Below are 26,394 nucleotides of genomic sequence, written 5' to 3'. Positions count from 1 at the left end.
TCTCACATAAAATTACATCTCAACTCAAATTAAAAATTTAAATTAACAAATTAAACAGACTCTTAATGTCACTTATAAATTAGAGTAATACGTTAGATTCCGCTTAGCGTGAGATTTGCACCACAAAAATGTGCGCTTTTACAGATAAAGGTGGGGCCAATCTGACTTCTATGCGCGCTTTGGGGAGCTCAAAAGCATTGATTTATAAATTAAGATTCAAGTTAGAAAAGAAAGCAAGTGTTAGGTTGATCAAAAACTGATATGGACTTAATTGGAAAAATCAACGGTTACTTTCAAATGAATGTACTTTAACACTAAGGGATAACAATGATAAGACCCCCAAGGCTTGATTTTAATGTTTAGCAATTTAATACATGAAGCTTTCAATCTTAAACCAATTACCCACTTAAAAATTCGCTAATAAGTCCACTAATCACTATCTACACTACACCAAAGGTGAACGTGGTATACAGCCATTTGTCTCACTAATAATTCTCTTTCAAAATAGCCCTCAAACATTTAGAGGAGCCAAATTTCCATCCTAATTAAGTAAACTCCTTGGGAGGGAAATTCCCATGCAGTATTGACTTAGCTAGTAAAAGTTTTTAGTAAATTCTTCATTTCTTTTTTCTCTCTCTTCCTCTCTTCGGAACACCAAAAATCCCCATTAAATTAGAAGAAAATAGAAGATGAGCTTTGCTAATGACGATAGAGGCACCACAGGGAAAGTGCTAATGGCAATTCAAATCTCCCTTGTTGCCATCGTCATCCTCGTTGACGGATTTAAGTACAATTCAGTGAAAATTACCGTCTTACTCAAATTTTTTTTAAAAAAATATTACCTTTAAAAATTTTATATTTAAGTCTGTACTGAAATAATATATGTTTCCATTAAAATAAATATATTTTTTTATATGTCTTCACTAAGATAATTTGTTAAAAGAAATTTAGTGTACACTCTCACTGAAGTGAAAAGCTGGTTCCGCCACTGTTATTCGCCGTTTTCGTCGCCTATTACTGCACCGCCCGCACGCGCACACACGCCCTCCTCCGGTCGGACAATAGCCTTCCTCGTCCAGCCGGCGACTCGATCAGCACCATCGCCATTGTCGGCGCCGGAAGTTCCGCCGGCGATCAGGACTCCGGCGGTGTCACGATCATTGAGCTCGGTCTCGATGAGGCCGCCCTTCGGAGCTTCCCGAAGCTGCTCTACTCTGTAGATTTCGGTAAACTTGTAGATCATGAAGACGAAGAATCTTCGTCGTCGACGGCGATCTGTTGCTCGATTTGCTTGGCGGACTTCGAGGAAGGCGACGTTCTCTGGTTGCTGCCGGATTGCGGACACGTTTTCCACCAGAAATGCGTTGATCCGTGGCTGCAGTTGCGGCCGACGTGCCCCAACTGTCGAACGTCGCCGATCCCGACTCCGATCGCCACTCCTCTAGCTGAGGTTACTCCGTCGGTATGGCAGTGATAATAATGGTCATCAAATATATTTTTTATGATACACAAATTCTTGCTGTCTAATGTCTTGTAATTGGAACTAGCTGATATATAAAGGATTTTTATTTTATTCTTATGATGTTTTGAAGTCAAATTAGTTTTTTTTTCCTCCTTATTATTGTTGCTTTTTAAATTTTTCGCTTGACAAAGTAATGGTAACAATCTATCATCCTTTTGTATGACGTTGTCGTACTAGAAGAATATTTTTGGGGACATTAATATATATTTAAACAATATAGGATCCGGGTTTATTTTACCCTTTATATATAATTGTAATTTGTAGATTCTCTTATGATCTTGCGTGTGTGTAGCTCTTTCTTTTTTTTTTTTTTTTTTTTTTCGTTTTTTTATTACCAAGTAAAAGAAAATGACGTTGATGTCTAATTTGAAATGTAAATTAATATAAACTAAAATTTTTGTGTTTTGATTGAAATTTTGAGAGTCTTGATTTAAGAAAGTGTGTATATACGTGGACAAATATTAAGAGACTTATGCTTCTATACTTAACAAAGCGATCATGTAATGAATTATAATCAAAATTCTACTAAATTTTTTATTTTTTATTTTTTGGACAAAAAAAGGAAACTCTCACTACAACAAATTGTGTAGTAATTCGATGGTTAGACGTTTGGTGCAGTTTAGGGGAGACTCTCACTACAACAGATTGTAGCTTTAGCTAATGTAATTTTGTAGCTAAAAAATAATATTTTGTGATAAAATGAAATTTGCAACTAAATATTTATTACTAGTTGCAAGTTATAATTAGTAGCAAAAAACGTTGTCATCAATAGCCGCACTATTATTTTGCATGAAGAAATTGAAAAGTTCTAGCGAAATTTAACTTATATTGCTAATTATGTGAATATGTGACAAACAAAGTTTGGCAAAATAAGTTGGATTTAGTTACAAAATGTTTTTTTTACTAACATGCTCCAAACTTCATTTTCTCCATCCCATCATTAATCTTTAATGGTACACGTCAACGTTCGTTTGTCGATCTTCTCTGTGATTTGTAGCTAATTCTTTTAGTTACAAAATTTTCACATAAAACTTCAGAAGTGATTTGCAGCTAAATTCAAGATTTATTGAAGTGTCTCTCTAGAATAATTTTACAGAATTTAGAAAACGTCTTTAAGAAATTTGGTTCCTATTGATGCCTGGAGACCTATTTCCTTAGGAAATCGTTATTTCAATATTCACTTTTCTTCTCAAATTTTCGTCCACCAAACCAACCACGAATTTTACCGGTGGAGATTGGGGTGGAGGTCCAGTGACATGCATGCAAGGAAAAGAGAGATTTGGGTTCGAGAAAGGGGGAGGGAGTACTCACCGAAAGGGCGTAAAAGGGGAAGGAAGAAAAGAGAGAAAGAAGAACAAAAGAGTGAAAAAATAATGAAGAATAAGAAGAAAAGGGTTCTCTTGTTTTGCCTGAGGGGTATTTATTTTATTTTTTCTAAGAAAGTGGTAGGATTCAAATTGTTTTATCAAGGGTTTTCCGACTTCCAAGTGATTCAAGGAGGGAAAAAGATGAAAAATCACCTAGGGGACTATTTGCAAAAATTTTGAGTAGTAGAGGCTCAAGCATTTCAAAAATTGAGGGTTCAAAGTATGTATAGTTTCAATAAATATCTAAATTGTTATATAATTTCCTCAAATTCCCCAAAATATGCTCCTTTTGCGTAAAAAAAAAAAAAATTATAATACAACAATTAACAATAAGAGCCAATATAACAAATTCAAAAATATAATGAAAACTTCGAATGTTACATGTTTAGACGGGCATTCCTCCAAATGTACAAACCTAATTATGCTTTTCGGTAATACGAACTATATTAAGGTTGCGAATGAACAAAGTAAAACAATGAAAAAGTGGGTTGATCGACATACATTAACTGAAAATATATAGTAAATAAACAACATATTAATAAATGATCAGCAAATGTCATGTGAAACATTTCAAGCAACATATAAGACATGATGTCACGTGTGTTTAAAATCTCAAAAAACACATGGTGGATAAATATTGTGGCAATTCAATATCATAGGGAATTAAAACCTTATACGATAAAAAAAATTGGTCGCACAAATTTTGCGACAATATTTTATGGGAATATTTATTTGATCGGACTTTTTTCGGCAGACCTTTTTATACGTAGTATTAGTAATTTTTAACTGTTAAATTTTATTAAAATCACATGAAATTAAAAAATTATACAGAATAAATAAATTTTTTATATAAATATAACAGTTAAAAAATAAAAAATTGTCAATATTCTTGCTAAAAAATTCCCTTATTTGATTAGCAAACACTTCGGTCGCAAAAAGAGTGTTTTCACGTAATGGATAAGGCGCTGGAGTTGGGGGAAAAAAGACGACAAGGTGTTTGAGTCTAATGGCATGTTCTGGATCATCATGATCAGGGCGGCACACTTTTTCAGGATGGCTACAAAAGTCAACCAAAAAAAAAAAATTCAAAGATGAATGCATAAATTAAGAGCCGGTTTAATTCGTTAATTTAAATTTTTAATTTGAGTTAAGATGTGATTTTATATAAAATTTTTTTATTATAGTAAAAAAGTTAAATATAACAATTTTTAAGAATTTTTTACTGTATTAAAACTCGAATCGGTAAAATAAACGGAATCTAAACAAGAGAAATTATATTCAAGGAAACAAAACATGAGAAAGTATAAATTGTTTTAAGTATTATTGTTTTGTTATTCAATTTTCTTTAATGGAAAGAATATTCAAAGAAGGATACTTTGCAAAATTCGCTGGCATATTGAACAAAAGCTAACTACTTAAACTTTTATTTTATTCAGCAAAAAAAAAAAAAAAACTTAGAACAGGAGACTCAGTTCCATTAGTTAGAATTTACAATTGGTCATATAGTTTAGTTTGGGAAAAAAAAAGAAAAAAAAAATCGCTCATATTGCTACATGGAAAAATGTTCAAAAAAATATGTCACCGTGCAACTTTTTCTTCCTCAAGTAGCTTAGCCCTATAGCTAAAAGTCAAACTTATTTAAAATGAAAATAAATTATTATTTCATTTAGTTTTGATTTTTAATATAGAAAATGTACATAGTTAATGCGAAAATATAGTTTTACTTAATTGAAAAAAAAAACTTAAAAGTTTCATTGAACATCACAAACTAATAAAAAATTAATCCCATGTAATATGAGTGTTTTTTTTTTTTTTTTTTTTTTGGGTGAATAAGGCCTCCATCTAATATGAGTTTCATATTAGAAGATATATTTTTTTGCTAGTGTGTACTGTTGGCATCAATAGTAACACTGTTAGGAATCCACTTGTTCTATTATGAAAATTTGATCTTCATTTCAAGTATTTCAACTTGATCATTAATTTGATTTGAAATAAATATTACAATTATTTATGCATCTTCAAATGAGGTTTGGCTGGAATTGGGCGACGATGTATTTTTAGAGCCCGTTTAATTAGCTGATTTGAGTTTTTAATTCGAATTGAGATGTGATTTTATGTGAGAGCTTTTTACTGTAGAAAAAAGTTAGATGTGAGTGCTTATGAGAACTTTTTACTGTAACAAAATTTGAATTTTAAACTCAAATCGGTGAAATGAATGGGCCTTAAACTCTTGCTAAAAGTAAATAGCTGAAAAATTTTCAAGATGAGATGTCCTTCTTACCCTTAGGCTCAAGGACGTTTCTTACATTTATGCTCAAACTACCAGCTGGGAAAAAAAAAGTACAGCTATTGACATGGTGAATAAATTCACTAGCTGGAGGTTTAGGCTAGTTAGTATATTTTTAATAACATTTGAATGTTTGGTGTTCGGAATATGGTAAATATTTCTATGTAAAATTTTAATTCACTCTTTCACCTTACTTTTTTTTTTTTTAATTAATGGGATTTTTGAAAACTCCCCTACGTTTGGACATGAGCATGACTAACGAGATAGGAGTGGATTTTGCAATACTATTCAATCTACGAGTCTATTTGGTTCATATGTTCAAATCATAGTTCATGATTTTAAAATTTAAAATTGAAATTTTTTGTAAGAAAAAAACACTGTAATAGAAATAAGAATTATGATTTGAACTATGCGGAACCCTTAAAAAAAACATACCCTAAAAGATCAAATTGAAATACCTAAAGATCAAAAATTGTTTTTTTTAATAATTAAAATCTATAATATTAGTTTTATTTTCTTTTTGAGGGTCACTTTAATTTGGAATCGGATTTTGCAAAATTTCTAGAGTAATACCTTGAAAGTTGAAAACATACAATATTAGGTAGGTTTCCTACAATAGTAAGTCATCCAAGTAGCATCTATTATCTAGCACTAATACCACTTTGGGCAATAGAATCAGAAAGTAAAAACCTTAAAGTCTAGAGAACGGACAAAACTAATTAATGAAGGTTTACTAAGATGGTAATTAATCACAGATAAAACATCAATCGAAAAAAATAGCAAAATAATAATAATAATAACTAAATAAATAAATAAAAAACAAAGAAAGTATAGAAAAGCTCGTAACAAAACATATCAACATCCAACAAATAGAAAAAGGCATAAAACTCGTCTCCCCATCTCTCTCTTCACTAAAAGAAATCCATTTTTAATCAATTCTATAAACTCCCACCAACCAAAACATTTCACCAAAAAAATTAAAAAATAAAAAGTAAAAGAAAACCCAAAATATAAAAGAAGAGAAAACAACATGCCATGACATCATGAACAACCCCATGAGCTCCGGCGACGAGAGCTCACCAAGCCTCGGCGGATTCCGATACGGCATCGGCATCTCCATCGGCGTCCTCACCCTCGTCATCATCATGACCCTAATCTCCTACTTCTGCACCCGCGCTCGCTTAAACTTCGAACAGTCCACTAGACCCGCCTCCGTCGTGATGATCACCGTCGACGGCGACCCGGCGATCTCCGGACAGCCTCGAGGACTAAACGACGACGTCCTCAGAAGCTTCCCGAAGCTTCTGTACGCCCAGGCGAAGCTCCACTTGAGGGATAATAACCGCGCAGGATCAGCTTCCAGCAGCTGCTCGATATGCCTCGCCGATTATGCAGACTCCGATGAGCTCCGGTTGTTGCCGGACTGCGGCCATATCTTCCATATCAACTGCGTCGATTTGTGGCTCCGGCAGCACCCGACGTGCCCTATCTGCCGGAGCTCTCCTATTCCGACGCCGTTGACCACTCCTTTGGCCGAAGTCGCTCCGTTGGCGGCGGCGGCGCCTGCGGCTACGGCTACGGCGGCACGGTGAGAGTTAAGGCAAAAGGGATATCGGTTTGAGTTTGGAGTGATCTTTTTGTAGAATTTGAGTACAGGTTTTCATATGAATTTGAGGTTTACATTTTTGTTGTTGTTGCAGTTCTTTGTAAATATTGAATGACTTTTCTCCCTAATCAAGTTTTGGGTGCGAAAATACAAGCAAAAAAAAAACAACAACAAAGTTTTGGGTGTCAAAATTACCTTAATGTCTTTAGTTGACAAATTTTCATGATCACATTTTTTTTTTTTGTTTTGCTTTTTTCTCTTTTTCCCGGCCATTTATTCTGTTTTTATTAGGATATTTCAAAAGGACGTCTAATTTCTGCTTGCTTTAGCATTTTTTCCCCCTTCTATTTGTTGGTGTTGAGATCTTTGTAATATTAAATGAGTTTTCTTTCTAGTTAAGTTTTAGGTGCCAAAATTACCCTACGGGTCATGAATGTTTCTAAATTGACAAGTACTTTGATTATTATATATATTGTTTTGCTTCTTTTTTTTTTTTTGCCGGCTGATTATTTTATAATTAGGGTTCGAAAGGACGTTGAATTTCTGCTTGGTCTGATAGATATTTAATAACTAATTAATGAAGAGTTAAGATATCTTGCTAGCGATATTAGGGGGAAAATAATGGTGAATATTATGTAATTTTTTTGTGTGTTCTATTATATATATATATATATACTGGTCAAAGGTTTTAAGTTTCGTAGAGTTTAATTGTAGAATGAAATGGGAAAACTGAAAACGTGATGGATACGGGCACCAACCGCAATTGTTGAACACCGACCAAGTTGCCGAAAATTTTCTTCCCAGTGCCCCCCTGCTCTCTCTCTCTCTCTCTATATATATATACATTTTTTTTTTGAGAATCTGCTCTATATATATTTAGCTGTACAGCGAAATAATATATATATATATATACACACACACACACACACACAACCCGTTTGTGAAAAAAGAAACCTTAATATGGACAGGGAAATTATTAATATTATCATTTTGTTTTTTATAGTGTAATCTCGTATATATGGACCGAAAAGCTAAAAAAGAAAAAAAAAATCATAATAGTATTTCGTTAAATTATATTATTGTAATCAAATTTGTGTAACGTTCATTCTGATTAGAGACCTTTCTATTCAAGTAATATTGTCCACTAATTGTATACATGTAGACATATATAGACATAAAGATATTTATAATAATTAGTAATGATGATTATGATGATGATGATGATGAGATTATGATGGTCTTAAAAGTTTAGCTGATATTGACTAGATTAATGATTTTGAACAACAGAATATTTATTTTTGGGTGTCTTTAAAGCAAAGATTTTGCGATTGATTTTATCAAAAAAAAAAAAAAAAGTGATTGACTAGGTAAAAACTACAAACGAAAAAAAAAAAAAAAAAAAAAAAAAAAAAAAAAAAAAAAAAAAACTGTCCACAAACCAGACTCTTCATAATAAACAAGAAAGACAGACATGGAAACAAGTAATTGATAAAAAAGAAGCTTTCCAGCTCCAAGTCTCCAACCGATGCCACATTGGCGCGGAAAAGTAGACATGGTGCTGGAGAAGTGCTAAACCGAACGCCATATTTTAACGGCAATTTGCTGTGAAACAAGTGGGATGAATAGTGGAAACCCATATTTGCGTTTCCACTGTTCATTCAACACCAAATTTAACATCGGTTTTTATTTTTATACCTTGTTTAGTTCATTTCGTTGATTTGAGTTTTTAATTTGAATTGAGATGTGATTTTATATGAGAATTTTTGGCCTCGTTCATTTCATCAATTTGAGTTTTTAATTTTAATTTTGCTACAGTTAAAAGCTCTCACAAAAAGTCATATCTAACTTTTTCTGCTACAGTGAAATTCTCTCACATAAAATTACATCTCAACTCAAATTGAAAACTCGAATCCGTGAACTGAACGAGGCCTTTTACTGTAACAGAAAAAGTTAATGTCACTTTTTATGAGAGTTTTTAACTGTAATAAAATTAAAATTGAAAACTTAAATCGATGAAATAAAAGATGCCTTATTCTTTTTGTTTTCTTAATTTAAAAAGGAAATGTATATGGAATATTCTTTTTAGCGTTAAAAATGATGTGTATAAGTTGTGGATAAATTTATTGTTTAAAGTGAAATTACGTCATTTTGATGTGAAAGTTACGCCATTTTAGTGTTCACCGTTGGAAATGCTCTAAATAGTTAACAGCTGATCAGAAAACACTCAGCTTGCGTTTCAAAGTCAAAAGCCACTAGATTGAACCAAATTTTTGTAACCAACGTTACAATATGCTAAGACTATGGGCCTGTTTAGTTCGCTGATTCGAATTTTTAATTCAAGTTGAAATGTAATTTTATGTGAGAGTTTTTTACTGTAATAAAAAGTTAGATGTGACTGTTTCTGAGAGCTTTTTACTGTAACAAAACTCGAATCGGTAAAATGAACGAGACATATATTTATTAATAATGTCGATGCATGGCAGGATGCCAGCTAAGACGAAAATTCCGCATAATAATACACTAAAAAAATTTTAAGATTTGGTTGTAAGAATATATATTGTAAGAATGGATTAATTAAATTAATAAGTTAACAGCTTAGTTTGGGATATAATAATACGTGGCAGTAGGGACCCAGTTAGTTAATTTATGTATAATATTTTTAACTTTTTATTATAGATATATATATGTTCATTTGATAAAGCGCGCGCCTGAGGGCTGAGAAGTGTAGAGCTAGGCCCAATTCAATGCGTTACTAATCAGTTTTTTTTTTTTTATTATTTTTATTATTATTATTTTTTTTTTAAACTTTAAGAGCACATAACATTTAACATACTCAGCAAAAACATATAGATGACTTCCACTAAATTGGTTAGTACGTAAAAAAGCCATTAAATATGTAATCTGTAATCTATTATCTATTAGTAAGCCTGTATAACTCCTTCTACGATACCTTAGAGACACGTAGGTATAAAAGTTTTTTTTTTTTTTTTTTTTTTTTTTTTTTTTTTTTTTAATTTTTTGTTAACGTGTCAGCAAGCCTTTATATGTATGTATGAATGCATGTATTTACATAATAATATTTATTTGCAAAGTCCACCAGAATGATTACAGCCCTTTAAATTATTGAGGTAGAACTCCTATTTCAGGGGCAGATTAAAGTCAACACGGATAGGGTGACGAATGGCTCTCTGGGTTCCATAGGATGTTTTGTGGTATATATTCATCACCACTATTGAATTTGCTAGTCGTTTCAATATTAGGGACTTTCTGTGGTTTGATTAATGCCACCCAATGTGCTTAGTATAGAGTTGTTGGAGTTGTTATTTTACATTTTTGAGTTATGGTGACTTGAGTGATGATCTCATTGAATTTGAGTTATAATTTGAGTTGAAGTTATAACTTGAGTTTGTGTTTAGACGTGCACATTTGAGTTATGATTTGAATTGAGAATTTATTTGAGTTTGTGTTTGGATGGGTCAAAACTTAAATTTGTATTTAGATAGTATTTTAATAAAAATTCAATGGTAATGAAAAATTTTAATAGGGTATGTGGGTGGGGTTTTATTCATCTTTTCGTTGTAGAAAAAAAAATCATTTCAATCAGAATTAAAACGAAAAAATTATGACATTTTTAAGAATATAAAAAAATATTATTTATTAACTTGAGTTCGAGTTCATGAACTTTAGTTGAAGGAGAAACTTGAACTTGAATTTAGCCATAAACTCGAGTTCAAACTCAAATTTTACAAAAGAATATAAACTTAAATAAAATTATAATTTGAGTTCAAAATTTTTCTGAGTTTTATTACAGAAGAACAACCCCTTTTTTTTTTTTAAGAGTCGAGTAGTCCCTTGGGATGCAATAAGAAAAGAGAAAAGAGAAAAAGAAAAATTAAAAAAAAAGCTAAAAAAGAAAAAGAAAAAAAGGCAACGAAACGCCTCTAGAACAACTGATTCTCAATTAAATAGATAGGATAGATTATCTTATTCACTTTCTATATTTTTCGTGAAGGTAATCTTGTTGCTTATAACTCTTGCTTCCCTTACAATTTCTATTTAAGATTATTTTCATTACTGCTCTTAAATTATGTATCTTATATTAAAGTGCCCCTCACTTTTCAAAACAATTCAAAACACTCTTGATATATAGAAAACATGTTAAAATTTCACTTCCGTTTATAATGTAAATAGAATTGATGATGTGGCATGAGTTTAAAGGTTTTTTTATTTAATAAATTGATATTAAAGGCTAATAGATGGTATTATGAATAAAAGAGGTATTAAATAAAAAAATTTAATAAAACCCAGAATAAATTAGTGGACGTTTAGTTCATGAGTTTAGAATCATGATTCAGAATTATTTTCAATTTATGTGTATTTTTTGAGAGAAAATACTATAGCGAGCCACGAACCATGACACGAATCCTTGCTCCAAACACAGACTCAAAGATTGTTTTTTTAATCAAATGAAAGCTCTAAGGCTCCGTTCACTTCACCGATTCGAGTTTTATTACAGTAAAAAGCTATAAGAAATAGTCACATCTAACTTTTTGACTATAATAAAAAGCTCTCACATAAGGTTACATCTCAACTCCAATTAAAAAGTCGTATCAGCGAACTAAACGGATCCTAAAAACTCCTCAAACAAAACCAGAAAATTAATAACACACGAAAAACAAAATCCATGGTTGTTCGACGCTCTACCTTCCTATCGATAACCCATACTCACTCTCAACAATGATCTCGGACCCATTAGTGGAAGTGGCGGCGTTGAGGAAGGTGTGGTGATGGAGGTAGGAGTGAGGGGGCTGGTCTGTTCATGTGACAGTGAAGGAAGGCGACGATAAGTCTTCGCTCACGATGACGACAGGTGCTAAGCTGCTCACGCGACAGTGATTGGATGGGGATCTAGGCATGAGGTTAAACGACCATAAATCTAAGAATTTCTAATTAGAGCTGATTCGTTCAAGATTTGTGTTTTGTTTCCTTTTTCATGTTTTTGCTCTGTTCCTCATTGAATCTGAATGTTTATGCCTATTTGATTCGTTGGACTTAAAAAGTATTACCAGGGATGGGGGGAAAAGTCTCATCTAAGCAAGATACCATGCTTTCAAACGTTTTTGGACAGAGAAGGTTTATTGCCTTCTCGACGAACATGAAATTGTTGGCCTTCTTTATACTATATTTGCTTTATTTTTATCACTTGTACCTCTTCTTGGATCTGGACACGCAATCAAAGAAGCTGCCATAGAAATGGGGTTCGAGCCTTTTGGGGAGGTAAGAGGAAAAAGAAGAACATTAAAAGCATAGAAATGGGGTTCGAGCCTTTTGGGGAGGATACACAATCAAAGCATCGGTTCCTACCGTTGCACCACCCAAGTGCGTCCCGCAAACCCGGCCGAGCAAAGCGGTATATACGCCGCAGCTGTGGCCGCGGCCGGAAATCAGTGTGCCCTTGATGAAGTGACACTTGGCACTTATCCGAAGCGTCTCTACTCCGAAATTAAGCTCCAATATGGAAGCTCATCAACTGCTTCTAGCTGCTCAATATGCTTGGCTGACTACAAGGAAATGGATATGCTCATGTTGTTGCCGGATTGTGCTCATCTTTTTCCATGAGAAGTGCATCAATAAATGGCTCCGGCTGAATCCCACTTGTCCGATATGTCGAAACTCGCCGGTCCCGGTTTCGGTGTCAATTCCTGTGGCTCGGATAACACCTCCTCCTCCTAATGCGGTGCAAGGGTTAGAATTGCATTCTGAAGAGGATGTTGTGATTTAGATACCTATATATATATATATATGTATATGTATATGAAGTATTCCATAGCCTGTACATAAAATGGTTGAACATTCATTGTTATGTGTTGTGCAATTTGATCTTTTGATTGCATTTTTTTTTATTTTAAAAACGGTGCACTCTGAAAATGGTTGAAAATTTGATCTTTTTTAAAAACGATCATGTTTAAGACAAATTAATCCGAGCAATTTTAGTTCAATATATAACACGCAAATAAAATAGTATATCGACAGTCGACATTCAGCGTTACCAATAATAATAAAGTATGCCATTTAGTTTTACGACCTGTTTGTTTTAATCAACCGTGATAAATTAAATAAAAAAAAACTATTATTACTTCTTTCGCGAGCCCTTTGTTCATGTAGAAACTATATCGCATTATGCTTGGAGTACTACATAATTAAATAGCTCTTGTCTCTTGATATATTAATTAGTGACAAAAATCATACCAAAAAACCAAAAGGTCTTTCCTAGTATACAACGGCAGGATCAGTCAATCAAATTACTAAACTAGTGAAATTAAGCATGCATGTCATACGGGGAAGAAGTTAAAAAAGAAAAAAAAAAAACACTCACAAAAATTGGACTAGCTGCTTCAATGTCCTTGGACATTAATTTTACTTATATATATGGATGAGTTTTTAATAGTTATATTTTTATAAGTGAATGTCTATTAAATATATAAATTTAATAATATGGCGTGATAAAAATTTAATTTCATTAATTGTCATGAGAATCTTAAAACCCTAATGTCTTCATATATACACATAGTATATTAGTTGGATGACCTCAATTTATAATGATTGTGTTTTCATCGATGATTGTCCATCAAAAATAAAATTTGATGATGCGACATGATAAAAATCAAATCTCATTAATTCGCCACACATTTTTTTAATTAACTATGGAATTTATTATAATCGTCGGATCAATATTATAAGATTAAAATAATAATACTCATTGATTGATAAATATTATAACAACCACTAAAACCGCACTCTATATGAGTTATATATGATAACATGACGTCTTGTTTGTATAGATTAGAAGGGAAAAATTTTGGGCTCTTCACGCATCTAGCAAAATTTCAATGGTAGAGTTTAAGTATAGCAAAATTTTTAAAACATTACAAAAACTGTAAAATTTTGATATCATTAGAATAATAGCTATATTATCACATAGTATAAAATGTGGCATCATTATAATAATGATTATGTCATTTTTGCTATATTTAATGAAAATTTTGTTAAATTTCAAATTAAGATATGAAATTTTGTCATGTGGCATAATTACACCAAAAAAAAAAAAAAATTAGAATCACGTTTTAAAATTATTAGGTTTTTTTAATGGAAACTATTTGGTATTTAAAGCATCCTATTAATGGCTTCACTTGCACTATCACGTATTCCCGATTTGCAAAATTAATAACATTTTTTTTATTATATATCTGTCAACAGCAAAAATACTGATTACTTGTTTTTTTCCTTAAAATGTATTGGTTCCCCCACAGGATACTCTTCACCTTTGGCTCTGGATAGCTGTAAAGTAATTATCAAAATTACTTAAGATGAAACCAGATGACTAGATCTAATACCAAGATAATAGGGGGAAAAAAAAAATGCTCCCCATTTTTGGGGAATAAGTTACCTTATTTCGGTTCAGTAAATAGTAGAATAAAAATTATACTGGCGTGGGTCAGTTTTGATACTTATGCCTCTTTTACTTGGTAAGTAAACTTCACATGAGAAACAAAGTAAGACATAACTAATTTCCTAAGTTTTTTTATTTTTTTATTTTTTTACTTCACATGAGAAACAAAGTAAGACATAACTAATTTCCTAAGTTTTTTTTTTTAATTTTTTTTAAATTTTTTTAATAACATTGAAGAAGATTCCATCTAATTATTTGAATGAAATTCGGTCCTCCAGTTTATCTTTCCGTGTAAAATTATCTTTCTTTTGATGTCACATGATATGAATGAGATATGATGAAAAGAAAGTTCATCGTTCAAAAAGCATGATATTATAAATTATTGAAAATAAATCTTTTCCCACTATTAAACGTGATATAAAAGATATAAATTTACTAAAAAATTAAAAATTATTCGCGGCAGAGACCTGATAAAATGTTACCCAATATAAGTTGATAAAAAAAAAAAATCGACTGTCTAGATAAAGGAGTTTATACAGCCCTGAGAAAATCAATATATACAAGAAAACGTAGTTTATATCAAAAAAAAAAAATCGACTGTCTAGATAAAGGAGTTTATACGGCCCTGAGAAAATCAATATATACAAGAAAACGTAGTTTATATCTCCGTTCATTTCGCCGATTCGACTTTAGAATTCGAGTTTTGCTACAGTAAAAAGCTCTCAGAAACAGTCACGTCTAACTTTTTTGCTACAGTAAAAGACTCTCATATAAAATCACATCTCAACTCGAATTACAAACTCAAATCAGTGAAGTGAACGGGTTAAAGTCATGAGAAGTGCAACCAATAATTTTAAGGAAATTGATATCTAACCTCATTCTGACAACATAAACATTCAAGGCCCCATAAACCTTCTGACATGATATGATCTATTCAAATCTAATTCATTGATTCACTCAAAACAACGGATTATAAAATATCTATCAGCCTATTGATTTATTCATGAATGCCAAAAAAAAAAAAAAAGGAATAGATACAAAACTTAAATGATTTGCATTCCAAATATTTAGAGTAAAAACTTTTCAATAGTAATTTTATTAATCAAACTATTGAAATAACTTCCCTCTAAAAAAAAATATTGAAATAACTTAAATTAATGTGTCCTTTATTTCTAGGAGTCAAAACGAAAAACAAATAAACCAAATCTAAGCCTAAATTTATAATCGCATCATATTAATCCTAAAATGTAAATTACCAAAGATAATCCAAATAACAATTCAAAAAATTAATATAAGGATAATCCTCAAATATTTTAATTATGACTACATAATTACCTCTATACTTGAAAGGATTCGCCCTCCAATTCGAAGTAGCTTCAATGCTCGAATGCTTGTTGTATCAATTGTGCCAGGTGTCTCTTCGGTGGCATGTTGTAGGCACAAGTGGTGGAGCTAGAATTTTTTTTTCCTTTTTTATTTAAGAGGAAGGGGAGTAAAATCAAAATTTTAAACTAAAAAAAATAGTATAATCATTATTTGTAAATATATATATTTTTAATCCGAATGAATCAAGGTTCTAATTAGTTTAAATCACTTTTTAAGGTCTACAATCCATAAAATTGTGAGCTGAAATAATAATTTCTCTGATTATTGATTTCTTTTAGCATTTATGTTTAAAATATGTGATACTGAAAAGTAAAAATCTTTAGATATATGATTGAAACGTTTTAAAAAATTTCATATAAATGTCATAATTAGAAATAAGGGAAAAAAGTTATAAAAAAAAAAATGATTGGGGAAAAACGAAGAGAGGGCCACCTTTGGCCGGAGGCGGCTGCCCCCACCTGCAGGGGTGGATACTAGAACAAATCTTCCAAAAAGTTAGGGCATGTTCGGCAACTATATTTTTGAGTGAAAAACTCAAAAAAAGCAACTCGAGTTATAACTTTATTCGAGTTCATGTTCTTTTAAGTTTGAACTCAAGTTTAAACTCGAGTTTGAACTCGAGTTTGGGACTAAAACTCGAGTTCAAGTTTTCCCTTCAACTTGAGTTCAGAAACTCGAACTCAAGTTAATGAACATTATTTTTTCTATTCTTAAAAATGCTATAACTTTTTCGTTTTAATTCTGATTGAGATGATTTTTTTTCTATGCGTTGACAACGAAAAGACGAATAAAACTAGACCCATATACCCTATTAAAATTTTTCATCAGCATTGAGTTTTTTATTAAAATACTATCTAAATACAAATTCCAGTTTTGACTTACTCAAACACAAACTCAAAAAGATTCTTATCTCAAACCACAACTCAAATGTACACAATCAAACGCAAACTCAAATTACAACTTCAACTCAAGTTATAATTCAAACTCAACTCAAACTCAACTCAAAAACTTAACTAAAAAATATTTACAAAAGAACAAGCCCTTAGTGTTTTGATTTATGGTACCTTTTTCACAAACTATTTTAAGGGTATTTTGTTTTTTCGTTCCATTTTGTTGTCTCCAATATATACACGGGAATGAAATTAAAATATATTTTGCAAATCTAAATGATAGCTTTGTGATATAGGGCATTTTAATTGTGTTTCTTGGGACTTGATAACCTTAGACTCAGAACATAAATTGAAGACAATTCACATGCCCACTAAACACCAATTAGAAGAAGCAGAATTTAGATATAAAGAAAAAACCCAAAGAAGAGAAATAGAACCCTGGGAGAGAGTACTAGAACAAGAACTTAAGAGGATAAATGATTAGAAAATCAATATTCATTAACCAATCATCCATTAAATTGAAATTACAATTATTAAGCTTTTTATACATAGTGAAGACCTAATCATAATCTATTAATGATATAAGATAAACATAAATCAATTTGGATTATTATATCAGAAAAGCATAAACTAAAATCAAACGCAAATATTAGAACCAATTCCAATCCTTATATCTCCATCACTTTGTAGCTTTAAAAAACTGAGGCTTAATAAATGAGAAATGATTGAACAGGTATACTTATAAAGGAAAAGAAAAAGAAGAGAAGAGAAAAGAAAAGAAAAACCATCAAATTCGTTATTCTAATTCTCTATATAGTTTGATCCATAAAAAGACATTTAAATCCAATTTAGAAAGATTGAAGTGGGACACCATGACATTATATATATAATTCTCACAATCCTCCTAACAAATTAAATAAAAAAAAAAATCAAAAGAATACTATCAAAAAAATACCAAAAGCCAAGCTAGAGAGGAAAAATTCAATAGAACAGTAAAATCCAAGACAACCTCTCTTTACCCTCGCCGCCGTAGACTTCTTAGCCGGAGGGTGATTCTCCGACGAATCGCGGACGTTTGAAGGAGCAAGACTTGGAACCGGCACAGGAGGTTCTTCAGATCCATCTTTATATGGGGGCAAAGATGGAGGCGTAATTGTTGAGGCTGGAGAAGGCGACGGCGACGGTGACGGCGGATAGACTTCGCGACAATCGTGGACCGTGATGGCAATCTTTTGGCCGAGATCGCAGTAGTTGGAGAAATTACAGATGAAGTAGAAGACGCCTCGCTCATGTAGCTGAATAATGGTGGGACCGCCATAGAAGATCTTCGAGGGGTTCAGAGAGTTGCAGCTCTCGTAATCTTGGCTCGACACTTGTATCACATCATAACGGCCTGTTTCGAAGTCGAAAACTGCATGCAATTTGAAGGAAATGAAGAAATGAACTATGTTTTAACCAACAAATAATATTACTTGAAGAATATTTTCTCTCATATTAATATTGCTAATTAGTTTTGGATCACATTTAGACATGTTAGCAACCTTATTACTTAAGAATTAAAAATTCAACGTGTCATTTGAAGAATATATATTAGCAATGTTGAATGCTTTAATGTTATCAGAATTGCTAAAGTAATTAGCTTACCTTATAATAACTTTTAAGGGTTTAGGTTCCCATTACTAAAATTTGGCTATATATGCATATATATTTGAAATTTATACGGAGACAAATCATTGCCTAAAAACTTAAAAATTTACATATATATATATATAAATTTCCAAACGTCCAACAAATGTTGTTTTCACTATGATCATGTCTAAGCCTATGTTACGCAGAATATTGGATGGAATAGGAAGGAATTAATATTACCGAGAGAGTCGCCGATCTTGAAGAAATGGGAAGAAGACCAGTTGGAGAAGTACTCTGGGAATGGCGGGATGGTCCATAGCGAGTCTCCCACTGAGTATTGCAGTCCGGAAGACGATGAGCAACCGAACGATGGAACGACCACCGCTACGACCATGATCAACACCGGAGCAATCGCAACGACATTGTTTTTGTGCAAATCCATTGGATGAGTTAGGGCGAGAGATTACTGGATTTTTTTTTTCTTTTTTTTTTTTCCCCCGTTTCAGAGCGTTAAGCAGAAAGGTAATGAAGAAAGTACTAGAAATTCCGTCAAAATAGCATTGTATAAGGCTAACGTACGCGGTTTAATACAAAGAAAAAATATATATATATATATATATATATATTGATGAGTAATTGTATAGCAAATGAAAGAAATGCAATTGGAAAGAAAAGTGTATGAGCCTAACGTACGTTTATTAACTAATACGTGATTCAAGGTGTTAATGCATATAGTGAATGAAATATTATTTGGGGAATGGTAATTGCGTATTTACGTTATCTATCATGTATCATATTAATATTGTTATATATTACCAAACAAAATCATAAAGATATTCTCAAAAGCAAAAAAAAAAAAAAAAAAAAAAAAAAAAAAATCATGATGCTTAGTATTCATTCTATGGTACAAAGTTAAGCTCTTAGATAGAGAATTGGCACTTCCCCTAAAGGAAATGAGCAACAAGTGAGTCGCTTATGGGCACTTTATCAACGCACTCACCGCAGTGTGGTGGCTTATAAAGAGCTACTCCACTTTATATAAATTTTCCATGTGGACTAATGAAAGATTTGGCTATCTACTATAAGTCTTGTTATATATATATATATATATATATATATACTGGAATTTCGATAGCTAGCAAGGTGTTGTGCATTTCATGACATGCACTTCCGGCCAAAGTTCACTTCGCACGGAAGAGATAGGGCGGAGATATCGACCGACGAGCTGCCGGCATAGTAGTGATGGCGTGGTAGATACTAGTCATTCCCTTTGGTTATGTGCAACGGCTAGAATTATGTGGGAGCGATGTGCTATTCGGCCATTCCTCAAATCCTTTGCGGTGGTCCGATTTAATGCATTGTGCATCCATTGGTTGATTTGATTATCAAATCCAATCTCACGATAATTACTAAATTTATCCTCTCAAATCCTTTGCGGTGGTCCGATTTAATGCATTGTGCATCCATTGGTTAATTTGATTATCAAATCTAATCTCACGATAAGAGTGTATGTGTCTTAATTTTACCTCTTACTCTTAATTAATACTTTTTAGACTAATATAGTTATTTGACTAGAAAGATATTAACCAAAAGTATGAGATAGAAATTTAGACTCATGTATTCTAAGAGGGTATTTGTATGCAAATTAGACTAAAAATTAGGGAGCGTAGTTAAAATAGTAATTGGCTCTAAATTATTTAACAACTGTTATTTATATTACACGTGTCAAAAATTGTTAAATTTCTTAACGGCTGGGGCATTTTTATTACCGTTTTATTATTCACGGAGAACGGATGTTACGTTTTAAGAATAATAGGTAAAATATTATGAGAGACATAACTCAGGGGGAATTTTTATAATTAATCTTTGAAACTTTGCAATTCATGTTCTCAAAACTTGTTTAAGATGTATCAATGCCAAAAAAATTGTCCAGTACTTTTTTGAAGTTAAAAAGACTACTTTAATTTATAAGGTAAAAAATTTTAGGGGCTATCATTCTTTTATTATTATTATTTTTTAATTCCTTTGGTACATAAATGAAAATTGCTGATTTTCCTTTAAAAAAATCTACCAAAAATCAAACTCACGTGCTTTGCACATGGATTCCCGTTGCGCACATTATCAAATGAGGACATTATTGAAAACCCGTAAAAATGGAGAGTAGAAAGTGCAAAAGCTTATAAAGTTCAGGGACTCCAATCAACGCAAACATTTATTATGACTCAAGTTGTCATTTGTCAAAGTTCGAGAGCCCTCTCTCGTTCTCCTTCTGAATATACAAATTCAGACGCTGAAACAGCGGATTTTCGCACCTGAATTTACTACGGTATTTTTTTTTTGCTATAATTTTTCATTTACGTAAATATTAAACCAAAATCCCTACGGTTTAAGCTTGAAGTATTTTCCTGTTGTTTAGGGTCTGGACTGTTGCACGCCACATGTTCGATTAAATTACTCTGAGACTATTTGGTTTGAAATTCTGTTTTTGACGGGTTTCCATAGCTACCAAACAGAAAATGACAACTTATTATCTGTTTAAATTCCGTTTTAAGTACTGGGTCGTTTAGAAGTTGTGTCCAAAGCTATTCAGTGATAGAAACCAATGTTTGAGTTCTGTTCTAGAAGATGCCATTGGGTCAAGTAAATTAATGGTATGAGATTATAGTATTATTCTGCAACTATATTCACAGTTGGAGGAAGTTTTTTCTTTTTTTACTTTGCCTCAAGAATTGAGAAGAAAAAGGTTTAAGTAACACTTTTCAGGTTTTGAGTCTCAGAAAGAAACCACAGCCACGCTTGAGAAAATGCTGCCGCCGCGAATGAAGCAGGCTGTCATGGATAACCCTAAGAAGCTGGCCAATTTGATTGACCTTGTTAATCTTCCCACGCCGTTGAGAGAGTTTATGGGTCAGTCTCAGACTTCTCGTCTTGGGTGTTTCATGCATGTCTGGTCATATATCAAGGAGAACAAACTTCAGGTTATACTACTGTCCACTTTATTTTTATGTGTTTTGTGAGTATCCTTTATGTCATTGCTTCAATCTTGGAAATAAAGAAATGTTCGTGCACTAGTTTTTACATAAACTCTTGTCCTTCCTTCTTCCATGTTACAGGGCTCCTTAGTTTTAATTAGAGATTTTTGATTTTCTTGGAGTTTATGATATTACAACAACGCAATGAGTAATGTTTTTGCGGCCATGTTCTACACCTTTTCCGCAGAGTGTGACCTGTTATGTATGATATAACTAGAAACCGATTGATCTTTGAGATCTGGAATTTTGAAATATGGTTCTTGGTTCTTACTTAGATGTTGTTGAGTGTTTTAGGTTAAAATGGGAGAGGGGATTTTATTACAGGAGCAATGCTGAATGCACTCCCGAGTGCACAGTCTGGACCATTGGTTTCTGTAGGGTCCACGTGTGGGACCCGTGAACTCGCATGTTGCGTCTACACATTTCTCTTGCATATATGATCTTCTGTTAAAAATGTTGACTAGTTCACTTAGATGGCATCTACATTAAAATGTGAACATCTGTTTGTTACAACGTCTCTGTTACGACGATCCATACTACTCACGGTTGCTTTGCTCAATACCATCATCAGTTTCTTGCTGCCTTTTCAATATCTAATGCATCAAAATCTTGATCTTTCTTCTACAAAGGCATCCAGCTGAGCTTTTTCTTTTTTCCCCTCTTTCTAGGATCCAAACAACAATAATGTGATCAACTGTGACGGAAAGTTGAGGAGTATTTTGCTGGGCAAGCCTCAGGTTGAGTTAGCTGAACTTCCAGCATTGGTTAAGCTTCATTTCCCCAAGAAACCAATCTAAATCGCTACTTGCCTTTTTCCCGTCGAGGCGAACTCTTCGGCAAAGAGCATCTTCAGATTAAATTATTTCTCTTGATATACAAATCATGTGACAAGTAATTGCTTTGTTTCTATCACCATTGTAATTTTCAAAGAATGTATTCTTGTTTCATCAAGGAATTAAAAGTTGCATGATCATTCCAAAAGAAGGGAAAAGAAAAAAAAAAGTGAATCTTCCTAACAGTCTTCATACCTTAGGCTTAGCTTATACTAGGAAACAATTAAAAGTTGCATGATCATTCCAAAAGAAGGGAAAAGAAAAAAAAAAGAAAGTGAATCTTCCTAACAGTCTTCATACCTTAGGCTTAGCTTATACTAGGAAAGTAATAGAAATATTTTCCTGCCTTTTTTAAACTAATGTACATCCTTAAGAGTACATACAGAAATTTGAAGAGACTATTGTAATCTCAGTAGCAAAGGTTACTTATATTTAAGTAGTATCACGGGAATGTCTACAAAATACCAACACTAATCGATTTATGCAATATTGTGCAAGTCTCAAATAGGTCCAAATTAGCAATATGAATTAGGCATTATGTTAAAAAAAAAAAAATGAAACAGAAAATCCTAAAATAGTATATTTGTAAGTTAAGCCGTATGGTTAAATTGGTCAATTAATATTTGATTATCGGTGTACTTACAAGATAGGAAAAGGTAGCGTAAGTTGTCAAGTAAGCGCTCAAAATTAATTTTTCACTTGGAACACGAACAAGCTTAACGAATTTAACTTGGATGTTTAGTTTTAATAACATCCAAAATGCGAGGAATATATTTTTTTTAATTAAGATATATAATAGCATTATACCCCTTATGAATATTTCATGATGTAGTTACATTTTCAAATTTTGCAGCATGGCGGAATAGGAATATTCATGAATAATAATCCTCTATCACAATGACTTTAAGGAAAGAAAAAATAAAACTTTTTTTTTTATTTAAAAAGTTCGCTCAATAAAGAAAAGAAAAAAGATGGTAAGTCGAAAAGAAAAGTACTAACTATAGTCAAAGTAGACAGGAGTAGTAGGCCAATCTACTCCCTTCAATTATGACCGTTACCTACAATCCCTTCGTTGTCTGAGGCTGAGAGCTGCTAAATTTTGCAATTATAATATCGTGCTACTTGCTCCACATGATTATTTCACACATCCTCTACGCCTTACACGTGTCAGTACATCTGCAAAGTTTCTTTACTTTGACCACGTGGCACCCTCTTAAAATCGGTCCCAAATATTATCCTGATTCGCATCTCATAGGATTCCTCTTCTGCCCCCACAAAGCGCCTTGGAAATTTTAAAATGGCTCCAACAACTTTCTAGCCGTTGAAACCAAAGTTTGGACAACGCGCATTGGAAAAAGGAAAGAAAAAAAAAAAAAAAAAAAAAGGTTCAATCAGTCTTCAGCTGAGAAAAAGGGCATTTTCATCTCAGAATCTCTGTTGCCCAGTTCAAATTTTCTCGAGAAAATGAAGGGGATGAAGGGAAAGTTACTGAAGAAAATGAAGTCAATCGGAACAGTTGGGTATCTGAAGATTCAAGATCGAGTTCTTCAGGTGAGTGCCTCAGATGGGTATTATCCAGACTCTTGTCCCGAGAATTCTGATTTTCAAATTCAAAACAAAATTTTGCGTTGTGAAGAACCAGAGCAGAGGAAGAAAATCAACCAGAGTTGTTTAACGGAGCAAGAACCTGAAGTGATCGATGTGGCTGAGCTAATGAAGGACCTTGAAGAAGATGAAGAAGAAGATATGGAAATGGATGAGGACACCGACGACAAGGAAAACATCGGCCCGCCAATGCGTTTTTTGAAGCCTAATCAGGAGATTTCATTGAGAAGAATTTCGGAAGCTTCGGAGTTGTTGGCACCGGAGCCTGAAAACCGCGGACAAGCCCCTTTATCGGAGATGGATGTGTCGTCTTTTCGTCGGCCGGATTTGAACTCCTACAGTCTATTTGATCCGAATCTGCTCGACGCGTTTAAGCAGGCTGTGATGGATCATATGAAAATGAGTGAAGCAGAGAGGCGAATGAAAATTGAGAATGAGAAATTATTCGAAAATATTGTTGAAGAAGAAGAAGAAGACGATGAAGAAGAAGAGGAAGAGCAAGAGCCGCCTTCGAAAGCTCCCCGGGTAGAAATCGAGCAAGAAGAAGATCCGTTGTTGCAATTCGACGAGAAGTGTCCACCCGGGGGAGCGGACTCGGTGATTCTCTACACGACGACGCTACGGGGGATTCGGAAAACATTCGAGGGGTGCAACAGCGTCCGGTTTCTTCTTGAGAGCTTTCGGGTGGCGTATTTCGAGAGAGACGTGTCGATGCACTCGGAGTTTCGGGAAGAGTTGAGGACTATTTTGGATGGCAAAGCAGTTCCTCCAAAGCTTTTCATAAGAGGGAGATACATTGGTGGGGCAGAGGAAGTTTTGGGGCTGCATGAGCAAGGGAGGCTTAGACCACTATTCAAAACTGTCCCAATTGATAGGTCTAATGGCCCTTGTGAAGGTTGTGCAGGAATGAGGTTTGTGCTTTGTTTCAACTGCAATGGCAGCCACAAGGTTGTTGCTGAAAATGGGCAGTGCAATAATTGTTCTATTTGTAATGAGAATGGTTTGATTATATGCCCTATATGCTGCTGAAATAGTTGGTTTACTATTCCATTTCCTTGCCTATCCCTTTTTAAAAAAAAAATTTGTTGTCAATATTCTTAATTCTTTTTGCCTTTTGATGCTGTATGTAACATGTATACCGGTTTTGTGGGTCGAAGTTCTAATTTGTAGAACTCAAAAGTGAGCAAATAAATTGAAGGTTGTTTAGGCTGTTTTCATTTCACTGCATGAAAATGTGTTGGCAGTGCAAAATGGGATCTAAATGTAACAACTTAGAGAGTTTCCTTTATACTCATTCTGTTTCAGCAAATAAATAAAAAAATGACAAAAACTTTCCAGAGAATTGGGGGTAAAACAAGCAAAACAAATTCAATCGCCATTTTAAAACTTGGGACCTTCTATTCTTTGTCATGGCAGAGCAAAAAAATTTCTTAGTTCTCTTACTCCTTGTACCTTTCGAAGTCAAAACATTTCCATTTTAGTCACATTCTTCCCCTTTTCCCTGAATAGAAACGGAATGAATGATGTTCTCACGCCCTGTCTAGAATCACTTTCAGAATCGATTGAGGGATGGAAAGGATATCAGTTTAGGGTCTTGTCAACAATTCCCAGAAATCAATGTACATCAAATACACAACCTCACTATTCCGCAGCACTAAAAGTGTGGATGCAAAAAATCGAACCTCTCACAGATGACAGAGAGAGCTACAGAGCAATTTGGCTATGCCACCACCATCGGCGGTATATTCTACCATTGAATGGTGTGAGATTGATGTGGAATCTAACTGTAAATAGAAGATTGCGTGGAATTTTCTGCTCAATATTTAAAATTCTAGAACCCATCACAACTTAAAACAGCATGATTTCAAACTCCATTGATACTTTAATGTAGGTTAACAATAAACAACAGTGGCTTGTACAATTAAATAGGAAACTTAAATAACAACTGTTCCAATTCGATCACAATATATTCAATAAAGCTGACAACAATTTAAAAAAAAAAAAAACATAGAACATGACGCTTTCCCAAATTTTTTCTACAACAGAAAGCAACACCGGAAAAAAAATCAATCCAGGATCATGTGCTTCTCCTCACTACTAAGCCGTAAACGATTCTAGGGAAGGGTAACATAGAAGCGCCACGAATGATCAATAACGAAAAGTGAAAGAACCAAAGGACTACCTTCAAAGAGTGAAGTGATCAGCCAAACATTGCACTGTTAACAATAATCTGAACCAAAACAAAATCTTTTCCCCCTTTTCTTCAGAACCAAAATCAAGCATTTTCCGCTTTAGCCAAACCCAACTTCCGAATTTGCTTCCCACAAAAACGGTAAACGACGACCCCAATTCTGGACCCTTCACTAGGAGTGTCCTCGTGCAAAACCTCCACGTTGAAAGCCTTCCTTGCCTTCTTAAAGAAAGCCGAATCCTTCTTCCACCTTCTGAGGTGAGCCATCACAAACGACGTCGTTTCCCGACCACTCAAAAGCGAGTACAGAGTCCGGAGTAGAGGTTCGTAGAGATGATCGTGGTACACTACATCTGACGCCAGAACAAGGTCAAACTCCGGCCCAATCACCTCCACGTCAGCCTCCTCTCCCCACCTCAGCGCCGAAACGACGACGTTCCCGCCGCTAGCGGTCAACGCCTTGGAGTTCGCTTCGGCGTTGAATTCTAGGTTGGGTATGACGTGTGGGAGGTCCGTCACGGTGACATTAGCGCCAAGCACGACAGCCGCGGCGATCCCAACGAGGCCAGTTCCCGAGCCAAGCCCAAGGATTTTGA

General features: G+C 33.5%; 6 protein-coding genes across 9 annotated transcripts in view; 4 read left to right on the top strand and 2 right to left on the bottom strand.

Moving 5' to 3' along the window:
• The first annotated feature begins 689 nt into the window (after window positions 1-689).
• On the top strand, window positions 690-1,474 carry LOC21395793 (putative RING-H2 finger protein ATL71). The gene is made up of 2 exons (XM_010092183.1): window positions 690-787; window positions 970-1,474. The coding sequence occupies exons 1-2, from the start codon at window positions 690-692 to the stop codon at window positions 1,472-1,474; spliced, it is 603 nt and encodes a 200-aa protein (XP_010090485.1).
• A 4,547-nt stretch (window positions 1,475-6,021) lies between these two features.
• Window positions 6,022-7,113, top strand: LOC21395792 (RING-H2 finger protein ATL70). Its single transcript, XM_010092182.2, has one exon. The coding sequence runs from the start codon at window positions 6,220-6,222 to the stop codon at window positions 6,766-6,768; it is 549 nt and encodes a 182-aa protein (XP_010090484.1). The 5' UTR covers window positions 6,022-6,219; the 3' UTR covers window positions 6,769-7,113.
• A 6,938-nt stretch (window positions 7,114-14,051) lies between these two features.
• On the bottom strand, window positions 14,052-18,579 carry LOC21395791 (cucumber peeling cupredoxin). The gene is made up of 3 exons (XM_010092181.2): window positions 18,378-18,579; window positions 17,528-17,919; window positions 14,052-14,120 (listed from the first exon to the last, which is right to left on the bottom strand). Exons 1-3 carry the CDS (start codon window positions 18,577-18,579, stop codon window positions 14,052-14,054), a joined length of 663 nt encoding a protein of 220 aa, XP_010090483.2.
• A 1,785-nt stretch (window positions 18,580-20,364) lies between these two features.
• LOC21395790 (upstream activation factor subunit spp27) lies at window positions 20,365-22,176 on the top strand. 4 transcript variants are annotated; one of them, XM_010092180.2, is made up of 3 exons: window positions 20,365-20,463; window positions 20,915-21,115; window positions 21,838-22,176. In XM_010092180.2, exons 2-3 carry the CDS (start codon window positions 20,942-20,944, stop codon window positions 21,964-21,966), a joined length of 303 nt encoding a protein of 100 aa, XP_010090482.1. In that variant the 5' UTR covers window positions 20,365-20,463; window positions 20,915-20,941; the 3' UTR covers window positions 21,967-22,176. The 4 variants fall into 4 exon arrangements, with proteins under 4 accessions (XP_010090482.1, XP_024017501.1, XP_024017500.1 ...); XM_024161733.1 differs by having other exon boundaries at window positions 20,901-21,115; XM_024161732.1 differs by lacking the exon at window positions 20,365-20,463 and adding an exon at window positions 20,487-20,788.
• Window positions 22,177-23,391: 1,215 nt separating this feature from the next.
• On the top strand, window positions 23,392-24,940 carry LOC21395789 (uncharacterized protein At3g28850). Its single transcript, XM_010092179.2, has one exon. The coding sequence runs from the start codon at window positions 23,467-23,469 to the stop codon at window positions 24,634-24,636; it is 1,170 nt and encodes a 389-aa protein (XP_010090481.1). The 5' UTR covers window positions 23,392-23,466; the 3' UTR covers window positions 24,637-24,940.
• A 579-nt stretch (window positions 24,941-25,519) lies between these two features.
• The window catches only part of LOC112090431 (protein N-lysine methyltransferase METTL21A-like), a 1,403-nt gene continuing 528 nt past the window's right edge, over window positions 25,520-26,394 (bottom strand). The window contains exon 1 of the mRNA XM_024161724.1: window positions 25,520-26,394. This exon is cut by the window's right edge and continues 528 nt beyond it. Coding sequence (XP_024017492.1) covers window positions 25,883-26,394 — 512 coding nt within the window. The 3' untranslated portion in view covers window positions 25,520-25,882.

The sequence above is a fragment of the Morus notabilis genome, unplaced genomic scaffold, assembly GCF_000414095.1.
Source record: "Morus notabilis unplaced genomic scaffold, ASM41409v2 Scaffold818, whole genome shotgun sequence".
Taxonomy (NCBI): Eukaryota; Viridiplantae; Streptophyta; class Magnoliopsida; order Rosales; family Moraceae; genus Morus; species Morus notabilis.
The sequence above is the reverse complement of the archived record's forward strand: the minus strand, read 5'-3'. Positions and strand labels throughout refer to the sequence as shown.